At 37.2% G+C, this 21558-nt stretch overlaps 1 protein-coding gene across 1 annotated transcript in view; it reads left to right on the top strand.

Moving 5' to 3' along the window:
* Positions 1 to 14688, top strand: part of SPATA22 (spermatogenesis associated 22) — a 36184-nt gene extending 21496 nt beyond the window's left edge. The window contains exons 9-10 of the mRNA XM_075993899.1: positions 9529 to 9626; positions 14420 to 14688. Coding sequence (XP_075850014.1) covers positions 9529 to 9626; positions 14420 to 14611 — 290 coding nt within the window. The 3' untranslated portion in view covers positions 14612 to 14688. The remainder of the gene's footprint in view (positions 1 to 9528; positions 9627 to 14419) is intronic.
* Positions 14689 to 21558: the final 6870 nt, after the last annotated feature.

Below are 21558 nucleotides of genomic sequence, written 5' to 3'. Positions count from 1 at the left end.
ATGAGAGTATAGGAGGATTATAGAATAGATGTCATACTTGAATTGGATTTTAGGCATCACTTGATAACATTCGTTTACTATTTCTTGCTGATTGTCTTTTTATTTAACTTGTTCCCTCACTAGCTTTACATTTACATTTATAACTATGCTACATTGTTAGGGTCTGCTCTTTTGGAATATAACCTCATTGCTCATCTTCTTTATGTTTCTCCAGTTTAGAGTCAGTGGAAATAAAAAGAAATCTGAAAACACACACACTACACATACACACACAAACACACATACACATACTCCACACCTATCCAAAGAAGAATACCTTGAATTTAATTTTTTCAATGATCTATCACTTCATTGCCTTAATTTCTATCCCTGATTAGTCTTTTTCCTCTCAAATAAAAAGTCTTATTTTTCTGCTCCCTGAAGAATATTCAACAAAATGCAGTTTTAATAATAGTCCCTGTGGTCTACAGAATAATGGCATCAAACCATGTCTACGTCCTACACCAAAACCTGCGAATGTTGCCTTATGTGGCAAAAGGGAGTTTGCAGATCTGATGAAATTAAAGATTTTGAAATGGAAAGATTATTTTGGATTGTTTGGGTGGGCTCAATGTAATCAGAAAGGTCCTTATAAAAGGGAAGCAGAAGGTCAGAGTCAGAGAGAGAGACTGAAAGATTCTACCTTGCTGCTTTGAAGATGGAAGAAGGGGCCATGAGCCAAAGAATGCAGGCATCTTCTAGACGCTGGAAAAGTCAAGGAAGTAGATTCTACTCTAGAGGCACCAAAAAGAACACAGCCCTGCTGATTCATTATAGACTTCTGACCTCCAGAACTAAAAGATAATACTTTTGTGTTGTTTTAAGTCAGCCACTAAGTTTGTAGTAATTTGTTACAGCAGCAATAGGAAACTGATGTAGCCGTCTCCTCCTTTTTCTTTTGTCCCATTATTTATGTATTTACCTAAAAATAGAAATACATATAAACATAAATGTGTGTATGTAGATATATAGATTTGTATTAGTGTACTCATTTTATGCATTTAACTTTCATCTAAAAATTATTCCAGTTTATCTCTTCACCATTATGGATAAATCATTGTTATATGAAGTGATACTGGATTCAGTAGAGATGCAGGCTTTGACTAAAGCACATTGTATTAATTTTCTATTTCCGAATAACAAATTTTTGGAAACTTAGTGGCTGAGAACACCCATTTCTTAATTCCAACTTTTGGAGGTCAGAAGTCTGGGCTTGACTAGGTTCTCTACTCAGGGTATCACAAGGCCAAAATCAAGGCGTTGGCTGGGCTGTGTTCTTAACTGGAGACTCTGGGAAAGAATCCATTTCCAAACTCATTCAGGGTGTTGGCAGAATCCAGTTCCTTGCAGCTGTATAGCTGAAGTCCTTGTTTCCTTTCTGGCTTTTGGCTGGGGTCCTCTCTTGTCTTCTTAAAGTCACCCACATTCCTTCTCACATGGCCTCTTTATTTTTAATGACAAAGGATTCTGCTTTATAATCTTTTCTAATTATGTGGGCCTTAAATTATCGCTTCTGGCCCTTGACCTGCATTATATTTTCATGCAACAATTTTCCGTAGATTTTTTGTTTCTTTCCTGGGCCTTGTTTGTGATAGCTCCTTCTGTGTCCTGGAAAGAATATTATTATTATTATTTTTTTTAAATCTGGTTTTGTTAAGTTTTCATTTTTGGCTTTTTGAGGTTTCTATGACTGTGGACTCTGGAAATCTCATCTACTTACTTTCCAAGTATTCTTCTGCTCATTTTGCCTGAAGCATATTTCTTAACTGATTGGTATGTCCATTTCTACTCTGTGTTGAAGCTTGACGTAACTGTAATTTTATTCATTTCTTCCCAGTAGGCTTATAATTGCAATAGCAGATAATATTCTATTTCTTGTCAATTTTCTGTCAGAGCTGTAGTGACAGAATAATGGTCCCCACGATGTTTATGTCTATGTCAGAAGGGAGAGATTGGAACCCAAATAGCTGGGATTTCCTCTCAACACATTAGTTGAATCTATCCCTAGTTAAAGACATCAATATTAGCATACATTGATTTTGTAACCTGAGACTTTACTGAATTTATCAATTCCAGTAGTCTCTTGGCAGCATCTTTGGGGTTTTCTAGATATAAGATTATATCATCAGCAAAGAGTGACAGGTTGACCTCTTCTGCGTCCATTTGGATGCCCTTTATTTCCTTCTCTTGTCTGATTGCTCTGGCTAGGAATTCCAGCATAATGTTGAATAGAAATGGTAATAGAGGGCAACCTTGTCTGATTCCAGTTCTAAGTGGGAATGCTTTCAGTTTTTCCTCATTCTGTATGATGTTGGCTGTGGGTTTGTTGTATATGGCCTTATCATTTTGAGGTAAATCCCATCTATGCCTATTTTGTTAAGCGTTCTTATCATAAAAGGGTGCTGGATTTTGTTGAATGCTTTTTCTGTATCTATCGAGAGGATTATATGGTCTTTGTTTTTAATTCTCTTTATGTGGTGAATCACATTTATTGATTTGCATATGTTGAACCATCCTTACATCCCTGAGGTTGAAACCCACTTGATCGTGGTGAATTATCTTTTTGATGTGCAATTACAATTGGTGTGCTAGCATTTTGTTGAGGATTTTTGTACCTGTGTTCTTAATGGATATTGGTCTGTAGTTTTCTTTTTTTGTTGTGTCCTTTCCTGGCTTTGGTATCAGGGTGATACTGGCTTTGTGGGATGAGTTAGAGAGGATTCCCTCCTTCTTGATGTTATGGAACAGTTTCAGTAGGGTAGGTACCAGTTCTTCTTTGTAGGTCTGGTGGTATTTGGCTGTGAATCTATCTGGTGCTGGACATTTTTTTGGCCAGGATTTTTTTTATTACTGATTCAATCTCACTACTTATTATTGGTCTGTCCAGGATTTCTGTTTCTTTCTGCTTCAAGGTTAGGAGGTTGTGTGTTTTCTTCTAGATTTATCCATTTCCTCTAGATTTTCTAGTTTGTGTGTGTAAAGGTGTTCATAGTAGTCTGGGATGATCTTTTATATTTCTGTAGTGTCAGTTGTGTCTCCTTTTTCATTTCTGATTGAACTTACTTGAATCCTCTCTCTTCTCTTCTTGGTTAATCTAGCTAGTGGCCTGTCAATTTTGTTTATCTTTTTGAAGAACCAACTTTTTGTTTCATTGATCCTTTTTTATTTTTATTTTTTGCTTTTAATTTCATTTAGTTCTGCTCTGATCTTTGTTATTTCTTGTATTCTGCTAGCTTTGGGTTTTTTTCTAGTTCCCTGAGGTGCGACATTAGGTTGTTCATTTGTGATATTTCTGTCTTTTGATGTAGGCATTTAGTGCTATGAACGTCCCTCTTAGCACTGTTTTTACTGTATCCCAGAGAATTTTGGAGTTTGTGTCACCATTGTCATGTAATTCAAAAAGTTTTTTTCATTTACATCTTGCTTTCCTCATTGATCCAAAGATTATTCACCAGCAGGTTAATTTCCATCTATTAGTATAGGTTTGAGAGTTCCTCTTGGAATTGATTTCTTGTTTTATTTCTCTATGGTCTGAGAAGACACATGGCATGATTTTAATTTTTAAAAATTTGGCAAGAATTGTTTTGTAGTCTAAAATATGGTCTGTCTTGGAACATGTTCCATGTGTTAATGAGAATAATGTATATTCTGTAGCTTTTGGGTAGAATGTTCCTTTTTTTAAATCTTTTTTTTTCTTTTTTTCCCCAGCATATTGTGGGGTTATAAATGTTAAGGTTACGTATATTGCCCTTGTCCCCTACCCCTCAAGTCAGAGCTTCAAGTGTGTCCATCCCCCAATTGGTGTGCATCTCATTCATTATGTAACTACCCATCCCCTCCCCCCCCACTGGCCCGGCACCTGATAAATGTTATTCCTATATGTCCACTTAGGTGTTGATCAGTTAATACTAATGTGCTGGTGAGTACATGTGGTGCTTGTTTTTCCATTCTTGAGATACTTCACTTAGTAGCATGGGTTCTAGCTCTATCCAGGAAAATACAAGAGGTGCTATATCACCGTTGTTTCTTGTAGCTGAATAGTACTCCATGGTATACATATGCCACATTTTATTAATCTGCTCATGTATTGATGAGCACTTCAGTTGTTTTCACATCTTTGCAATTGTGAATTGTGCTCCTATAAACATTCAAGTGCAGGTATCTTTTTCATAAAGTGACTTTTGTTCTTTGGGGTAGATGCCCAGTAATGGGATTTGTGGATCAAATGGTAGATCCACTTGTATTGCTTTAAGGTATCTCCATATTGCTTTCCACAAAGGCTGAACTAGTTTGCAGTTCCACCAGCAGTGTAGGAGTGTTCCTCTCTCCACTACCACGCCAACATTTATTGTTTGGGGACTTGTTAATAAGGGCCATTCTCACTGGAGATAAGTGATATCTCATTGAGATTTTGATTTGCATCTCTGATGATTAGAGATGTTGAGCATTTGTTCGTATGTTTGTTGGCCATTATTCTGCCTTCTTTTGAGAAGTTTCTGTTCATGTCCTTTGCCTGCTTTTTGATAGGGTTGTTTGTTTTTTCCTTGCCGATTTTCCTGAGTTCTAAATAGATTCTAGTTATCAGCCCTTTATGGGATGTGTAGCTTGTGAAAATTTTCTCCCATTCTGTGGGTTGTCTGTTTGCTCTTTTGGCAGTTTCTTTGGCTGTGCAGAAGCTTTTTAATATGATCAGGTCCCATTTATTTATTTTTGTTGCTGCTGTGATTGCCTTTGGAGTCGTCTTCATAAATTCTTTGCTTAGGCCAATGTCTAGAAGAGTATTTACAATGGTTTCCTCTAGAATTCTAATAGTTTAATACCTTATGTTTAAGTCTGTTATCCACGTGAGTTGATTTTTCTGAGAAGTGAAAGGTGTGGATCCTGTTTCAGTCTTCTACATGTGGCTATCCAGTTTTCCCAGCACTATTTATTGAATAAGGATTCTTTTTCCCAGTGTATGTTTTTGTCTGCTTTGTCAAAGATTAGATGGCTATATGAGGATGGTTTTATATCTGGGTTCTCTGTTGTGTTCCACTGGTCAATGTCCCTGTTCTTGTGCCAATAACAAGATATTTTAATTACTATATCTTTGTGGTATAGTTTGAAGTCTGGTAAATTGATACCTCCCATTTTGTTTTTATTGCCTAGGATTTCTTCTGCTATACAGGGTCTTCTCTGGTTCCACATGAAGCATAAAATTATTTTTTCTATATCTGTCAAAAACGATGATGGTATTTTAATAGGGATTGCATTGACTCTGTAGATCACTTTGGGTAGTATAGGCATTTTAACAATGTTGATTCTGCTGACCCATGAGCATGGTATGCTCTTCCACTTGTTTATATTCTCTGCTATTTCCTTCTTCAGTGTTTCATAGTTCTCCCTGTAGAGGTCTTTTACCTCCTTAGTTAAATGTATTTCTAGGTACTTTATTTTCTTTGTTGCTGTTTTGAAGGGAATTGAGTCATTGATTTGGTTCTCACTTTGACTGTTGTTGGCGTATATGAATGCCTCTGATTTGTGTGTATTGGTTTTGTATCCTGAGACTTTACCAAATTCATTTATCAATTCAAGGAGTCTCTTGGTTGAATCTTTGGGGTTTTCTAGGTATAATATCATATCATCAGCAAAGAGTGAGAGTTTGATCTCTTCTGCTCCCATCTGGACACCCTTAATTCTGCTCTTTTGTCTGATTGCTATAGCAAGGACTTCCAGCACTATGTTGAATAGAAGTGGATATAGTGGGCAACCTTGCCTTGTTCCAGTTCTAAGTGGGAATGCTTTCAATTTTTCCCCATTCAATATGATGTGGGCTGTGGTTTTGTCATATATGGCTTGTATCATTTTTAGGTAAGCCCATCTATGCCTATTTTGTTGAGTGTTCTTAACATAAAAGGGTGTTGAATTTTGCCAAATTCTTTTTCTGTGTTTATTGAGAGGATAATGTGGTCTTTGTTTCTGCTTCTGTTTATATGGTGAATTACATTTATAGATCTGCGTATGTTGAACCATCCCTGCATCCCTGGGATGAAGCCCACTTAGTTGTGGGCTTGATTATTTTCTTGATTAGCACCTGGATTTGATTGTCTAGGATTTCGTTGAGAATTTTTGCATCAATATTCATAAGGGATAATGTCTGTAGTTTTCTTTTTTTGTTGCATCCTTTCCTGGTTTTGGTATTGGGGTTATGTTCGCTTCATAAAATGTGTTGTGGAGGTTTCCATCCTTCTCGATGTTGTGGAATAATTTCTGCAGGATAGGCACCAGTTCTTCTTTGTAGGTGTGGTAAAATTTGGGTGTGAAACCATCTGGTCCAAGACCTTTCTTTTTGGAAGGTTTTTTTATTGCTGTTTCAATTTCAGTCCCTGATACTGATCTGTTCAGGAATTCTATTTCTTCCTGGTTGAGCCTGCAGAGGCTGTGTGTTTCTAAGACTTTGTCCATTTCCTCCACATGTTCCAGTTTGTGTGCATAGAGGTTTTTGTAGTATTCATAAATTATTTCCTGTATCTCTGTGGCATCCATTGTAATTTCTCCTTTATTTTCCTGATGGAGCTTATTAGAGTTTTTACTTTTCTGCTTTTTGTTAGTCTAGCCAAAGGTGTGTCAATTTTATTTTTTCAAAGAACCAACTTTTTGTTTTTATTAATCTTCCATAAGTTTCCCTATTGTCAATTTCATTTAGTTCCGATTTGATCTTGATTTCACTTCTTCTTCTTGGGTTTGTGGTTGGTCTGTTCTTGTTTTTCCAGCTCTTTGAGATGATTCATTAGGTTGTCTATTTGTGATCTTTTTGACTTTTGGATATAGGCATTTATAGAAATAAACTTTCCTCTTGCATTGCTTTAGGCTGTGTCCCACAGGTTTTGATAACTTGTGTCTCCTTTGTCATTTAGTTCAAAGAATCTTTTGATTTCCATCTTGTTTTTGTTGTTTATGAAGTGATCATTCAGCAGAAGTTTGTTTAGTCTCCACGACTTTGTGTAGAAATGAGAGTTCCTGTTAGGGTTGATTTCTACATTTATTCCATTGTTATCTGAAAAGGTACATGGTATATTTTCTGTTTTTTTTTAAATTGTTTGAGACATGCTTGGTGTCCTAGGATATGGTCAGTCTTAGAGAATGTCCCATGAGCTGATGAGAAGAATATAGACAGTAGTTTTTGGGTAGAGTGTCCTGTAAATGTCAGTCAGGCCCATTTGGTCTAGAGTTCTGGTTAAGTCCATTATTTCTTTGTTAATTTTGTGTTTGGAGGATCTGTCCTGTGCTGTTAGAATGTTCTATAAATGTCTGTTAGGTCCATTTATTCTAGAGTCCTGTTTAAGTCCAATGTTTCTTTGTTGATTTTCTGCCTTCAGTGATCTGTATAGTTCTGTCAGTGGAGTATTGAAGTCCCCCACTATTATTATTTTGCTTTTTATTTCATTTCTTAGGTCTAATAGTGTTTGTTTTATGTATCTGGGAACCCTGGTGTTAGGTGCATATATACTTAGGATTGTTTTATGTTTTGGAATTGATCCCTTTATTATTATATAATGACCATCTTTGTCTTTTTTTACTGTTGTTGATTTAAAGTCTGTTTTATTTTATATAAGAATAGCCAGTCTTGGTTGTTCTTGGTTTCCATTGGCATGGAATATTTTTTCCCACCCCTTTACCTTGAGTCTGTGCTACTTTTTATGAGTTAAATGGATTTCTTAGAGACAGCAGATATTTGGGTTGTGTTTTTTAATTCATTCTGTCAATCTATATATATTTTTTTAGTGGGGCATTTAGACCATTCACATTCAATGTTAATATTGATAAGTGAGGTACTATTCTAGTCATCATGTTGATTATTACCTATTTGCTTTCTGTTCTCCCTTGCGTTACTGTTTTTATAGGAGTTGAGAGTTTTTACTTTTGAGCGTTTTTACACTGGTGTATAGTGACTGTTCTTTTGGGTGTTTAGAGCTCTTTTTAGCATTTCTTGTAGGGCAGGTCTAGTGGTGACAAATTTCCTTAGTGTTTGCTTGTATGGGAAAGATATTATTTTTTCTTCTTCATCTATGGAACTTAGTTTTGTAGGATACAAAATTCTTGACTGATGGTTATTCTGTTTAAGAAGATTAAGGTGGGACCCTGGTCCCTTCTTGGTTGTAAGCACTATGCTGAGAGGTCTACTGTTAGTCTGACTGGTTTTCCTTTGTAAGGTACTTGATGCTTTCATTGTGCAGCTGGTAGGATTTTCTCTTTCACTTTGGATTTGGCCAAACTGTCGACTCTGTACCGTGATGATCTCCTATTTGCAATAATTCTCTCAGGTGTTCATTGATCTTCTTGTATCTGGATGTCTAAATCTCTAGCAAGACCAGGGAGTTTTACATTATTCCTTCAATTTTTCCATGCTTTTTTCTCTTTCTTCTTCTCCCTCAGGGTTACCTGTGATTATTATAAGTTTGGGCATTTTACATAATCCCATAGTTCTTGGAGATCTTTTTAATTTCTTTATTTTTGACTGTGTGGGTTAATTTGAAAGCCTTTACCTTTGGGCTCTGAAATTCTTTCTCCTGCTTGGTCTAGTCTGTTGTTAAAACTTTCCACTGTATTTTAAAATTCCCTAAATGACTCTTTCTTTTCCAGGAGGGTTTTTTTTTAAATCTATCTCTTTAGTGAATTTTTAATTCATGTGCTGAATTATTTTTTTTGGTTTCTTTTTATTGGTTTTGGATTTTTCTCATCAATCCCCTTGGGCTTATTTGCAATCTATATCTTGAATTCCAAGTCTACATTTCGAAAATTTCTGAAGGGACAGATTTGAAAGAGATTAAACAATTTGCTCAAGGGATAGGAATGGGAATCTGTATGTCAAAGAGTATAAACTTGTAGTTATGTAGAGAGTAGATTATAGGTATTCTTAACACATACACAAAAGAGATAATTATGAAAGGTGATGGATATGTTAATTTCCTCACCTGTAGTGATTATTTCATATCAAAACATCATGTTGTGTACCTTAAATATGTACAATAAAATAAATTAAAAACTCAGTTTGCTTATAGTCACAAAATATTAGTAAGTTAAATAACCTGGGACTAGAATGCATGACTTCTGATTCTAATTCAATGTTTTTGTTCATTAAACTATGGTGCTTATTTGTTATATGTGTGTATTTTGTTATTATAGTGTTTTAAACTGGTCTGGGGATTTAACCACTCTACAAAATGCATTCTAAGGAAAAAGCTTCAGATGGCCAACCGTTGCCAGTTGTATGAACTTAACATGTAACCTGTGTAATCTCTACTTGGAGAGGGCTAGAAATTTTGTTTTCTTTAGTGCAAAACTGTTTCAGAAATATCTTGCCTTTTTAAAATGTCTTCTTTATTACTGTATAAATATAACTGTGAGAGGTCAGTGTGGGAAGTTATTTAAATATCAACTTCTCTTTGTTAAATTTTAGTTGCATTTTACCAACATTGATTTTTTCCCCCCTGTTTCAATGTTGTGTAGCTGTTCTCGATTCAGCTGTTACATCTGGCCCGTATCATTCAAAGACTTTTCTTATGAGAGATGGGAAAAATACTCTGCCTTGTGTATTTTATGAAATTGTGAGTATTTTTATGGTATTATTTGCAAAGCCCATGCCAACTAAACATAAAAATTCCATTGCATTAGAAATTCTGTTAACAATTTAGTAATTTAGTACTTTCAACATTTTTGGTTTTAGTTCTGTTACTAAAGTTATTTATCTGTTTAACTAATAGGGAGAGCCTACTACATGCCAGACACTGTGCTGCATGCAAGGATATGGTAAATGGCCGTTTTCCCCAAAGGGTTTATAAGCTCACGCAGAAAGATAGATACATAAATGTTACACTGTGGTTTGATAAATGGGATAGTAGAGGTAGGTATGTGCAGGGTGCTACAGAAGTAGATAGGGCTGAACGTGGTGGCTCATACCTGTAATCCCAGTACTTTGGGAGGCTGAAGTGGAAGGATTGATCTCTTGTGGCCAGGAGTTCAATACCAGACTCGGCAACATAGTAAGACCTCCATCTCTACAAAAATTATATTAAAAAAAATTAGCTGGGCATGGTGGCACACACCTGTAGTTCTAGCTACTTGGGAGACTGAGGTGGGAGGATCACTTGAGCCCAGGAATTCAAGGTTACAATGAGCTGTGATCATGCCATTGCACTCCAGCCTGGGTGAGAGAGTGATACCCTATCTCTGGAGAAAAAGTAGATAGGAAGGATGGGGCAAATCAGGGAAAGATTTTTGAAGAAGATAGTAGCAGGTCCTAGATCTAGCATTATCCTAGCACTATCCTAGATGTTTAAGGACTAATAAGAGTCTACTAAGCTAAAGTGTGTTAGGGAGGGAAAGAAGAATGAATTCTAAGGTGAGGGAGCAGCATGTACAAAGACATGAAGCTAAGAGAGAGCTTGCCTTGTCCAAGTAACTGCAAGTAGTTTATAATTACCACAGTGTAGAGCTAGTAAGTGATGCAGGTAAGGGTAGTGGTTCTGAAATTGAGGGAAGGTAGAGTGTGGGTTAGGAAATAAGGAAGAGGAGGTTTGGTGACAAAGAAGGCTGAGATCTCAAAGGAGGCTATAGACTTTATAAGATCTACATACTTTGTGAAAGAGTTTGGCCTTAATTTTCAAATGGATGTCAATTTTGAAATCAGACATGGAGTCTAATGTTTACTTCACCATTTATTAATTTTATTAACTAAGTAAGCTGTTTAAACTACCTGAACTTCAGGTTTTTAAATCTATAAATTGAGGAGACAAATTCCTGCTTTGAAGGGTTGGTGTGGAAATTAAATGATAAAACATGAATGTGTAGTACATGACATGTAGTAGGTGATCCAGAAATAGTAATTGTCATATTAACTTCTACAATATCTTGAATGCTTATTATTTTTCCTCTAGTCTAAGTTATTTTATTTTATTATTTTTATTTATTTATTTTAGCGTATTATGGGGGTACAAGTGTTAAGGTTACGTATATTGCCCATTCCCTTCCCCCCCCCCCATCGAGTCAGAGCTTCAAGCGTGACCATCCCACAAACGTTGCATATCTCACTCATTGTGTTTGTATATACCCAATCCCCTCCTCCCCACTCCCACCTGCCCGGCATTCGATAAATGTTATTCCTATATGTCCACTGAGGAGTTGATCAATTAATACCAATTTGCTGGTGAGTACATGTGGTGCTTGTTTTTCCATTCTTGAGATACTTCACTTAGTAAAATGGGTTCTAGCTCTATCCAGGAAAATACAAGAGGTGCTATATCACCATTCTTTCTTAAAGCTGAGTAGTACTCCATGGTATACATATACCACATTTTATTAATCCACTCATGAATTGATGGGTACTTTGGTTGTTTCCACATCTTTGCAATTGTGAATTGTGCTTCTATAAACATTCGAGTGCAGGTGTCTTTTTCATAAAGTGATTTTTGTTCTTTTGGGTAGATGCCCAGTAGTGGAATTGCTGGATCAAATGGTAGATATACTTGTATCATTTTAAGATATCTCCATACTGCTTTCCACAGAGGTTGAACTAGTTTGTAGTCCCACCAGCAGTGTAGGAGTGTTCCTCTCTCCACTACCATGCCAACATTTATTGTTTGGGGACTTTTTGATAAAGGCCATTCTCACTGGAGATAAATGATATTTCATTGGGGTTTTGATTTGCATTTCCCTGATGATTAGAGATGTTGAGCATTTTTTCATATGTTTGTTGGCCATTATTCTGTCTTCTTCTGAGAAGTTTCTATTCATGTCCTTTGCCCATTTTTTGATAGGGTTGTTTGATTTTTTCTTGCCGATTTTCCTGAGTTCTAAATAGATTCTAGTTATCAGCCCTTTATGGGATGTGTAGCTTGTGAAAATTTTCTCCCATTCTGTGGGTTGTCTGTTTGCTCTTTTGGCAGTTTCTTTGGCTGTGCAGAAGCTTTTTAATTTGATCAGGTCCCATTTATTTATTTTTGTTGCTGCTGTGATTGCCTTTGGAGTCATCTTCATAAATTCTTTGCCTAGGCCAATGTCCAGAAGAGTATTACAACGTTTTCCTCTAGAATTCTAATAGTTTCACACCTAATGTTCAAGTCTGTTACCCAGTGTGAGTTGATTTTTGTGAGAGGTGAAAGATGTGGGTCTTGTTTCAGTCTTCTGCATGTGGCTATCCAGTCTAAGTTATTTTTTAAAAAACTTTGTTATTGAACTATAACATGTACAGAAAAGTGCAAAAATCATAGTTGTACCAGCTCTATGAAGTGTCACAAAGTGAATGTTACCCAGGCTAAGAAATAGAACATTGCCTTCATCTCTGAAACCTTGTTGTGCCTCCTCCGATTCACTATCTCCTGTCTTTAACCTAAAAGTAACCACTATCCTGACTTTTAATGTTATCAATTAATTCTGCCTGTTTTTGAACTTTACATCAATAGTATAATACGGTGTGTCTTTTTAAAATATCTGGTTCCTTTCACTTGACAAAATGTAAGATTCATTTATGTTGTTGCATGTGGCTATGGTTCACTCATTTATATTGGTGTTTATAATTTTGTGTTTTATGAATATACCACAATTTAGTTTTCCATATTACTGCTGGTGGGCATTTAGATTGTTTCTAGGCTTTTTCCTATTATGCATAATGCTCTATGAACATTTGTATATGTCTCTTATGTATATATATGCATTTATGTTTGAGATATACCTAGAAGTAAAATTGCTGGATCATAGAGAATGCATATATTCTAATACCGTACTTATTGCCAAAAATTTTCCAAAAGGTTCTATCAATTTACGTACAGCAGTATAGGAGAGTTTGGTTTCTCTGAATTATTATCAACACTTAGTATTGTCAGTCTTTTTTTTTTTTTTTTTTTTTTTTTGAGACAGAGTCTCGCTTTGTTGCCCAGGCTAGAGTGAGTGCCGTGGCGTCAGCCTAGCTCACAGCAACCTCAAACTCCTGGCTCAAGCAATCCTCCTGCCTCAGCCTCCCAAGTAGCTGGGACTACAGGCATTCGCCACCATGCCCGGCTAATTTTTTGTATATATTAGTTGGCCAATTAATTTCTTTCTATTTATAGTAGAGACAGGGTCTCGCTCTTGCTCAGGCTGGTTTCGAACTCCTGACCTTGAGCAATCCGCCCGCCTCGGCCTCCCAGAGAGCTAGGATTACAGGCGTGAGCCACCACGCCCGGCCTGTCAGTCTTTTTTATTACAGTTATTCTGGTGGATAAATTTAGTGTTATTTCTCTATAATTTGCTGGTGAATAATGAGATTGAGTACCTTTTCATATATATTGGCCATTTAGATGTTTTCTTTTGTAAAATCTGTTCAGACCTCTTGCTTTTTTTTCTATTGAGTTGTCTTTTTCTTATTGATTTGTAGGAGTTTTTTTTTAACTATTCTAGATACAAGTTCTTTATCATTATGTGTATTGCAAATATTTGCTCATACTCTGTGGTTTGCTTTCTCACTGTTAATGGAGGATTTTGATAAACAAAAGTATTTTTAATACTTTAAATACTCTAATAATTTAATACAAAATGTATTTTTAATACATTTTAATATAGTCCTTTTATCAGTCATGTCTTTCTCCTTATAATGAGTGCTTTTTATGACCTTTTAATGAAAGCAATTTCAGACTTTTTAAATTTCATTCATGATTGAGAGGATTTAGAGATTATCGGTCTTTTTCTGGTTTGTGAGTCCTCTTAAAGGCATAGCCCTTTTGGGTCCCAACCCTAATAAGCCTCAGGTTGGGGTGAGGGTGGTTACTAGAATCTCTTTTCCTTGGGGGCCTCAGTCTCCGTATTTTGTTTCTCACTTCTGTGAGTTTGTCAAAAGCTTTGCTCAGTTTCTTACACTCTCAACTGCTTTTCTGTAATTGACAGATATCTCAGGGGGAAAGCACCACTCAAATCAGGCCCCATCCTGCACTCCTGTATTCTCCCTGATGGAGTTTCTGTAGTTCCTCACTGTCTTGGTATCTCTCTGATGCCTACCAGGATATTTTTAACAAAATATTTCAGCCAGCTATTATAGTTCTTAGCTGGAGAGTTGGTTTGGATCACCTAGTCTGCCGTCTACTTAAAGTAGAGCTCTGGCAATCTGATAAAAATACTTGTGCCATTACATTGGGAATGTCTTATGTCTCAACTTTCTAGCTTATAAGAAGCCCGGGGGTCTTTCCTCTGTGATAGGGTGCCCATATATGCCTAGCTGCCATAGTCTTGTCAGCAATGGGGCCCTGACTCAGGTGAGGGAATTATGAAATTTTGGAGTGATATGTACTTAGTTGATCATATTATTAGTTTTGAAAAATTGAAATTCAGATGACATAATAATCTTTTGATATTTATTTTTTTTGAAAAACAGGATCGTGAACTTCCAAGACTGATTAGAGGCCGAGTGCATAGGTGTGTTGGCAGCTATGACCAGAAAAAGAACATTTTCAAATGTGTTTCTGTCAGACCAGCATCTGTTTCTGAACAAAAAACTTTTCAAGCATTTGTTAAAATTGCAGATGTTGAGATGCGTTATTATACTAATGTAATGAATGAAACTTAAGTAGTGATAAAGGAGGTGTAAATAATATAAATTACAGCATTTTCTGTTGTTGCTTAATTTACTATCTCCATAGTTTTATAGATACTGTTTTTCTTTATTTCACTTATTGAATAAAATTATTTAAATCCTTTTAAATATGGAAAGAATTTTTGAGAAATAATTTTACTATTTGTATTAAAATGATGCCTTTGCTAAAACTCCACAACCACTTCAGATAAAACACTCAATAAAATAGAAATAGATAGATGTTTCTTTAATATGGGCTAATAATATATGAGTTAGCCCCCAAACTGGCATCAGGCTTAAGGGGGAAATATTAGATGTGTTCCAACTACAAGGAACAAGACAAGGGTGTTCGCTGTCAGTCCTGATATAAAGCATTGTTCTGAAACTGCTAGCCTGTGCAGTTCATTTAATTACTTCAATTATTTAAGGAGAATCTACTCTGTGCCAAGTAGCGTTGCAAGTGCTTGGGTCAAGCAGTTCATAAAGTAACAAAGATTAGGAGTACCAGAAAGGTTGGTGTACTCTCCTACAGAATATGTCATATGTTTTGAACCAGGAACCCATATATATAGTGCTGTTTCTCCCATAGCAATGATTTATGAGTCTGGGAATCCAGTGGTGGTAGCAGTGCTGACTTCTGTCTTTATTAGACCAAATAACATACTCATAGAATTTTTGCTTCCCACCCCCACAGTTTTGGGCCCCCCTGATTTACTTTCTCCCATAGCCCAGGTTACCCACAATGCAGAGACTGAAACAAAGTCTTATTTGCAAATATTGTATTGAGAATTTTACCTCATGGGGAGAATTAAGGGATAGAAGGGTGTTGAATAGGGAAGAAGGGAGACCCAATACTAGGGTGGCTTCTTGAGTATCCACCAGCTCCCAGCACCTGTATTTAAGGGTTGACCTATAGAGCATTAACTCCTTTGTACTTCAGGTTGTGTATGTATAAGTGTTGAGCTGGTTTTCCATGATATTACACTCCATGGAATCAGAGAAACTCTATGGCAGGCACAAGAAGCAAGTGGAAAAGACCAAAGGTAATACTGTCAGACTGAATTTGTATGAAGCTGGTTGCAATCTGTGTGAACGCGTTACGGCAGCTATAGCTGGAATAAGAGATAATGAATGACTGAAAATTTGAAGTGGTGCACAGGAAGTGTCTGATATAATTCTATAATTCTCAAGGAAGGAATGCTTCTATCGGGAATGCATCAATAGTTACATTCTATTACTGTGTTTCCCTGAAAATAAGACAGTGTCTTATATTTAGTTTTCCTCAAGAAGACACCGTAGGACTTATTTTCAGGGGATGTGTTATTTTTTTTAAGTATGGTACAACAATCTACATTTATTCAAATATAGTTAAGTCATCTTCTTCTGGAACAGCATCATAATAAAATGGCAGCCATAGCTTTCCTTCTTCCCCTTGGGGACACACAATACCTAAAGTGGAACGTCCCGCTCCTCACTTCACTGAGGAGACTTTCCCCTCAAAGCCTCAGCTTGCAGCACGCACAGGATGGTCGGGACCTGACGGGGAGCCCACCTTGTTGGTGGGGCTGCCCGCACCTTTCTGGTCACCTTTGGGATAGTAGCTGTCACAGTGGGGCAGATGAGAAGGGCTGCTAGTCTTCTTTACCAGTCCGCGACAAAATACATGGGTTGTGCAGATAGGTTGTGTAGCCACGCCCATCACTAGATCTTATTTTCGGGGTAGGGCTTATATTGCGCAAATGCTTAGAAATACTGCTTGGGATTATTTTATGGGTAGGTCTTGTTTTTGGAGAAACATGGTAAAAGTTGAGATTGCCATTTGGGAATTTGGGGTTCTTTATGTCACTGAACCAGTAGACAAAAATGAGAGTTACTATGCTGCCTAAGGTAATTCAATCACAGGTACAATGTAAAATTGTGTTTTCTACACAGTGAGGAAAGATCATGGTTGATATGCAAGAGATTCTTTTGGGTGTCACTTAGTAAAAGTTAATGGAAAACTATTATAGCAACCCAATAAAGGCAATAATACTGAGAATTCAGACTCACAGAGAATGAAAGTTGAATCTAGCTGAAGTGATGAAAAAGGGAACATGGAATAGGTGTGGAAGAAGGAGTTATAAATGTCAATTATGATCTTGTGGTCAATTGCAGGGGAAGGAAATGCTGACATTAGGCGTAATCTGACATATATGGAGGGTGGTGGGATAATGATGGTGTCTGGGTGTTATTAAGGTTTTCCTAGAGAGGTAAGGAGATGGAAGTAACTCAGAGATGCAAATCTGGATTTCCTTTTTTACCTTGGCCTGAGAAAGAATTGAATATGATCTGGGAGAGTTCATCTTTTCTCTCACTCCTGTCCTTTCTGTGTATCTGCTATTGTTCAGTAATAGAAGTCTGATCCTTGTTGATTGCAGTTTTTCTCTCTCCTAGGACCTGTTTATAGGGATTTGGGACATAATGAGAGATTCTGTCACCCAGAAGTCTTTCTAAAGCATGTGTCTTTCCTTAGTGGTACTCTGTTCAAAGACCACTGATGGCTTCTTCTTGTCCACAGGATAAAACCTAAACTATTATACACAAGATACTTTACAACATTTAAAGTCTGGTCCTTGCTTACTTTTATGGCTTCTCCAGCCATTCTTCTTAATCTCTCAAAATGTAGCCTCCAGGCACACAGGACTACTGTCCATTCCCTAAGCGGGCAGTGATTGTCTGTCCATGAGCTTCTCTCCATCCTCATGATCCCCCAAAGTATAGTCAGATGTGATCAGTGATTGTAATCAGTGATTGTAATCGCTGCTATGGGACTCTCAGAAAATTTGTTCTAAAGAGGTCCTGGTTAATTACTTTTTGTTTAATGAGTTCCTCCAGGATCTAAATTCCTTTGGGACGCAGAGCCCCCTTAGGCCCAGAGATGAGTAGAAGGGGAGGTGTGAGAAGGGCAGGTTTAGATCCAGGTGACGACTACAAAGGCTGTTACTTCACATGCCTATAATGAATAAAGGGGAGCAGGATCTCATATCTAGGCCTTCAGACACACTTGGTAAGTTGGGCAGAAGGGTAAATGAGCTGGTGCATTAGTATCCCTACAACATGAGGGTCTGGATTTCCCCAGTTGTATGATGCTTTGTAGGATAGTTTTTCAGGTATAACTTACCTTTTCTCCACATCTCTACCTCTCCAGACTTTGCTACATTCCAGAAATACTTTGATTATTTTGATTAACATCCATCACTTAAACTCTTTTTTTTTTTTTTTTGAGACAGAGTCTCACTTTGTTGTCCAGGCTAGAGTGAGTGCCGTGGCGTCAGCCTAGCTCACAGCAACCTCAAACTCCTGGGCTCAAGCGATCCTCCTGTCTCAGCCTCCCGAGTAGCTGGGACTACAGGCATGCGCCACCATGCCCGGCTAATTTTTTTATATATATATCAGTTGGCCAATTAATTTCTTTCTATTTATAGTAAAGACGGGGTCTCGCTCTTGCTCAGGCTGGTTTTGAACTCCTGACCTTGAGCAATCCGCCTGCCTCGGCCTCCCAAGAGCTAGGATTACAGGCGTGAGCCACAGCGCCCGGCCACTTAAACTCTTTACTAGTGATAGTGTTCATTATTACTATGCCATGTACTCTCACAAGATTGTATCATTTCAACATAATGGCATCTCTGTGAGGTAGGCATTTGATGCAGAGGTTCCTAATCCTTGGATATATATTTGAATTACTTAAGGAGCTTACTTAAGGCACCCTTTCAGAGATTCCGATTACATTTACTAGGGGAAGGTGCAGTAATCTGTATTTAAAAATTATACTGTATGTCCTTACTACTCAAAGTGTGGTCCATAAAACAGCAGAATTGGCATCACCAAATATAAAATTTGAACTTTCAAAATGTAGACTATTAGGCCCTACACTGGACCTACTGAATCAAAATCAACATTTAATAGGGCCACCAGGTGGTTTGTATGTAAATTAAATTTTTAGAAACAGTGACCTTTGTGAGTCTTGTGGGCAGTCTGGGTTCAGAAATATGGATTTACCATGTTTACCAGGTAAAGAAGATAAGAGTCATCATGAAGAGAGCCACTGAAACTTATATGCCTCATCAGTGGCAGCATCTTCAAGTGATGTCTCTGGTTTGTGATTCCTAATAAGATTCTTGACACCAGAAATGAGTCCCACGCATTTCCTAGGGAAACAAACTTCTGAGAAATCAGGCATATGAAACTTCACTTGATGCATTTGCCTGCTGCAACACTAGCACACTATGTCCAAATGCAAAAACGTTAATGTAGCTTGATTAAACAGCATCATCAGGGTGAAAATTCCAGCAGTTGGTTTTAATTCTGTCTTTTAAGGAAGAAACTTCCCAAATGCCTTAACACCTCTCTTCAGCTTTCTTAGCTCTGAGGCGCTCTGGAGTATGGATATCTGGAGAAGGACAAGAGTGAGGTCTCAAGGGTAGAAATTACTCCTTCATTTTCTCTCAAATTACTAAACCTATCAGATGTATTTTTTCACATCATCGCTAAATCATGTGGATTTCAACATAAGTAACAAGGTGACTGTATGGGCATGCATATTGGATTGTCTGTTTAGGATAAAGAGTAGTGTGGTTGGATGGTCTAATATTTTCCATGGGTCTGAAGATACATCTAGGAATTTTGCAATAAAATGTTAAAAGCTAATGCAAAATGGTTAAAGCAAGTGAGTTCTTGTTCCAGGAGAATTTAGTCGGAGTAGTTATTGTAACTTCAGTGGGAGTTGCTACATTTAAAGTTTGAGGAATTTATGTCTCAGTTTGAAGGACAGTCAACAAATATTAATGAAACTTTGGCCACAACCAGATACCATGCCAGGTGCTGGCTTTGCTGCAGTCACAAAAGCATGTCCTGTATGGAGTTTACAATCTGATAGGAAAGTCAGCTTCATTAGCAGTCAAGGCTATTGAGTGCTATTGGATGAGGACAGGATGCTGTGGAAACTGTCTGAAGCATGGTCTGCAGAAACAGGGAAGGTTTAGCAGAGCGAGTGACATCTAATATACCTAAAGGATAATTGGAGGTAAGCAAGGTGAAAAAGGGGAAGAGGGAAGAAGGTGTTAGGTAGGAGGATCAGCAAATATGAAAGGCTGGAGGCAATAAATTATGACTTCTAAGTCCAGCAATGCTGGAAAGAGGGATACAAGAGTCTTGTGGGCCAGATGAGTCTGTGGAAATAGGCATAGGTCAGGTAATGAGACATCATTTCTGTCCTTGAAAGGAATTTTGCCTTTATCTTAAGAGCAATGAGAATCCATGAGGATTTAAGCAGGAAATGATCAGCATTTTATCTTAGAATACTGTAGTGTGAAGGGATTGAAGGAGAGTGAGATTGGAAGCAGGGAGATGAAAATAGTTTGGACAAGATAGGATGTCAGTCTGGTCCAGACAGCAGCAGTTAAGATGAACAGTGGATGAATTAGAGAATGAAGTGGCAGAATCTGAGAATTATTAGATTAGATGTTGATGGTGAGAGAAATGAATAAATGAGAGAAAATTCTTAGGTTTCTGACTGAGCCTGGATTCCTTTTACTGAGATATGAGAGACTGGAGGAGTGGGTTGGGAGAGAGGTAGGGAGAGTTCACAAATTTCATTTGGGATCTGTTGAGCTGAAGACAGTTGTGATATATAGATGGGGAGATAATCAGGAAGCAGTTGATGATACAGTACTGAAAGTGATATAGAGGTTTACCCACAAGGTTTAGACTGTAATCAAGGCCATAGGCATAGATAAACTCTTTTAGGGCTGTAGCTATAGAATTATAATGTAAGAGAATAGAGTTTAGGAAAAATCCCCAGGAAACATAAGATACTGTTAGGGAAGAAACTTGATTATAGTTACTGAGAATGAATGACTAAGGAATTATTAGGAGAACCAGTGTGATTGCACAGAAGCTAATAGGTAAGAGTGCTTTAGTAGGGAGGGGAGAATCAATATTGTTACATGTAATAAGAAGTGAAGAAAGTAAGTCTGAAAGTGGCTTACAGTGAGTGATGTGGCATATTTATTTTATTTTTTATTTTTTTTAGGATACATGGATCATTTTTGTAATGCTTGAGTCCTGGCTATAGGTATACCTATAGATGTACCCATCACCCAAATAATGTTCTTGGTACTCATTAAGTTGGTTTATTCCCCTTCTCTCCTCCCCCTCCTCTCTGGCTGCTCTCCACTGAATTTTACTTCTGTTTGTGCACTTGTGTGCTCATTGGTTAGTTCCAATTTAATAGTATGTGTGGAATTTTTCCATTCCTGAGATACTCACTTAGGAGAATGGTCTCCGGTTACATCTATATTGTTGCAAGAGGTATTAATCCATTTTTTTTGTGGGTGAGTAGTACACCATGGTGTACACATACCACATTTTATTAATCAGGGAAATGCAAATTATAACCACAATGAGATATCACCTTGCCCCAGTTAGAATGGCTTTTATTAAAAAGTCCAAGAACAATAGATGCTGGTGTGGATGCAGAGAGAAAGGGATGCTTATACAGTATTGGAGAGACTGCAAATTAGCGCAGCCTCTATGGAAAACAATATGGAGATTCCTCAAATAACTAAAAGTAGACCTGCCATTCAATCCAGTAATGCCACTACTGGGTATCTACGCAAATGAAAGTAAGTCATTTTATCCAAAAGATACCTGCACTGGAATGTTTACTGCAGCATAATTCACAATTGTAAAGATGTAGAATCAACTCAGATGCTCATCAATTCATAAGTAGATTAATAAAATGTGATATTTGCATATTTATGATTATAGAGATTGTTGTCATGGATAACGATGGTGAAATAATTTGGTTCAGATAATCTGACCATGTATCATAGAAATGCATTTACTTTTCTTTAGATTTAATGGACCCATTTATTTTATTTTAAAGACACTGAACACAGAGA

Source organism: Microcebus murinus, chromosome 18 (genome assembly GCF_040939455.1).
Source record: "Microcebus murinus isolate Inina chromosome 18, M.murinus_Inina_mat1.0, whole genome shotgun sequence".
NCBI lineage: Eukaryota > Metazoa > Chordata > Mammalia > Primates > Cheirogaleidae > Microcebus > Microcebus murinus.
Note: the sequence above shows the minus strand (reverse complement) of the source record. Positions and strands in the feature narration are given on the sequence as shown.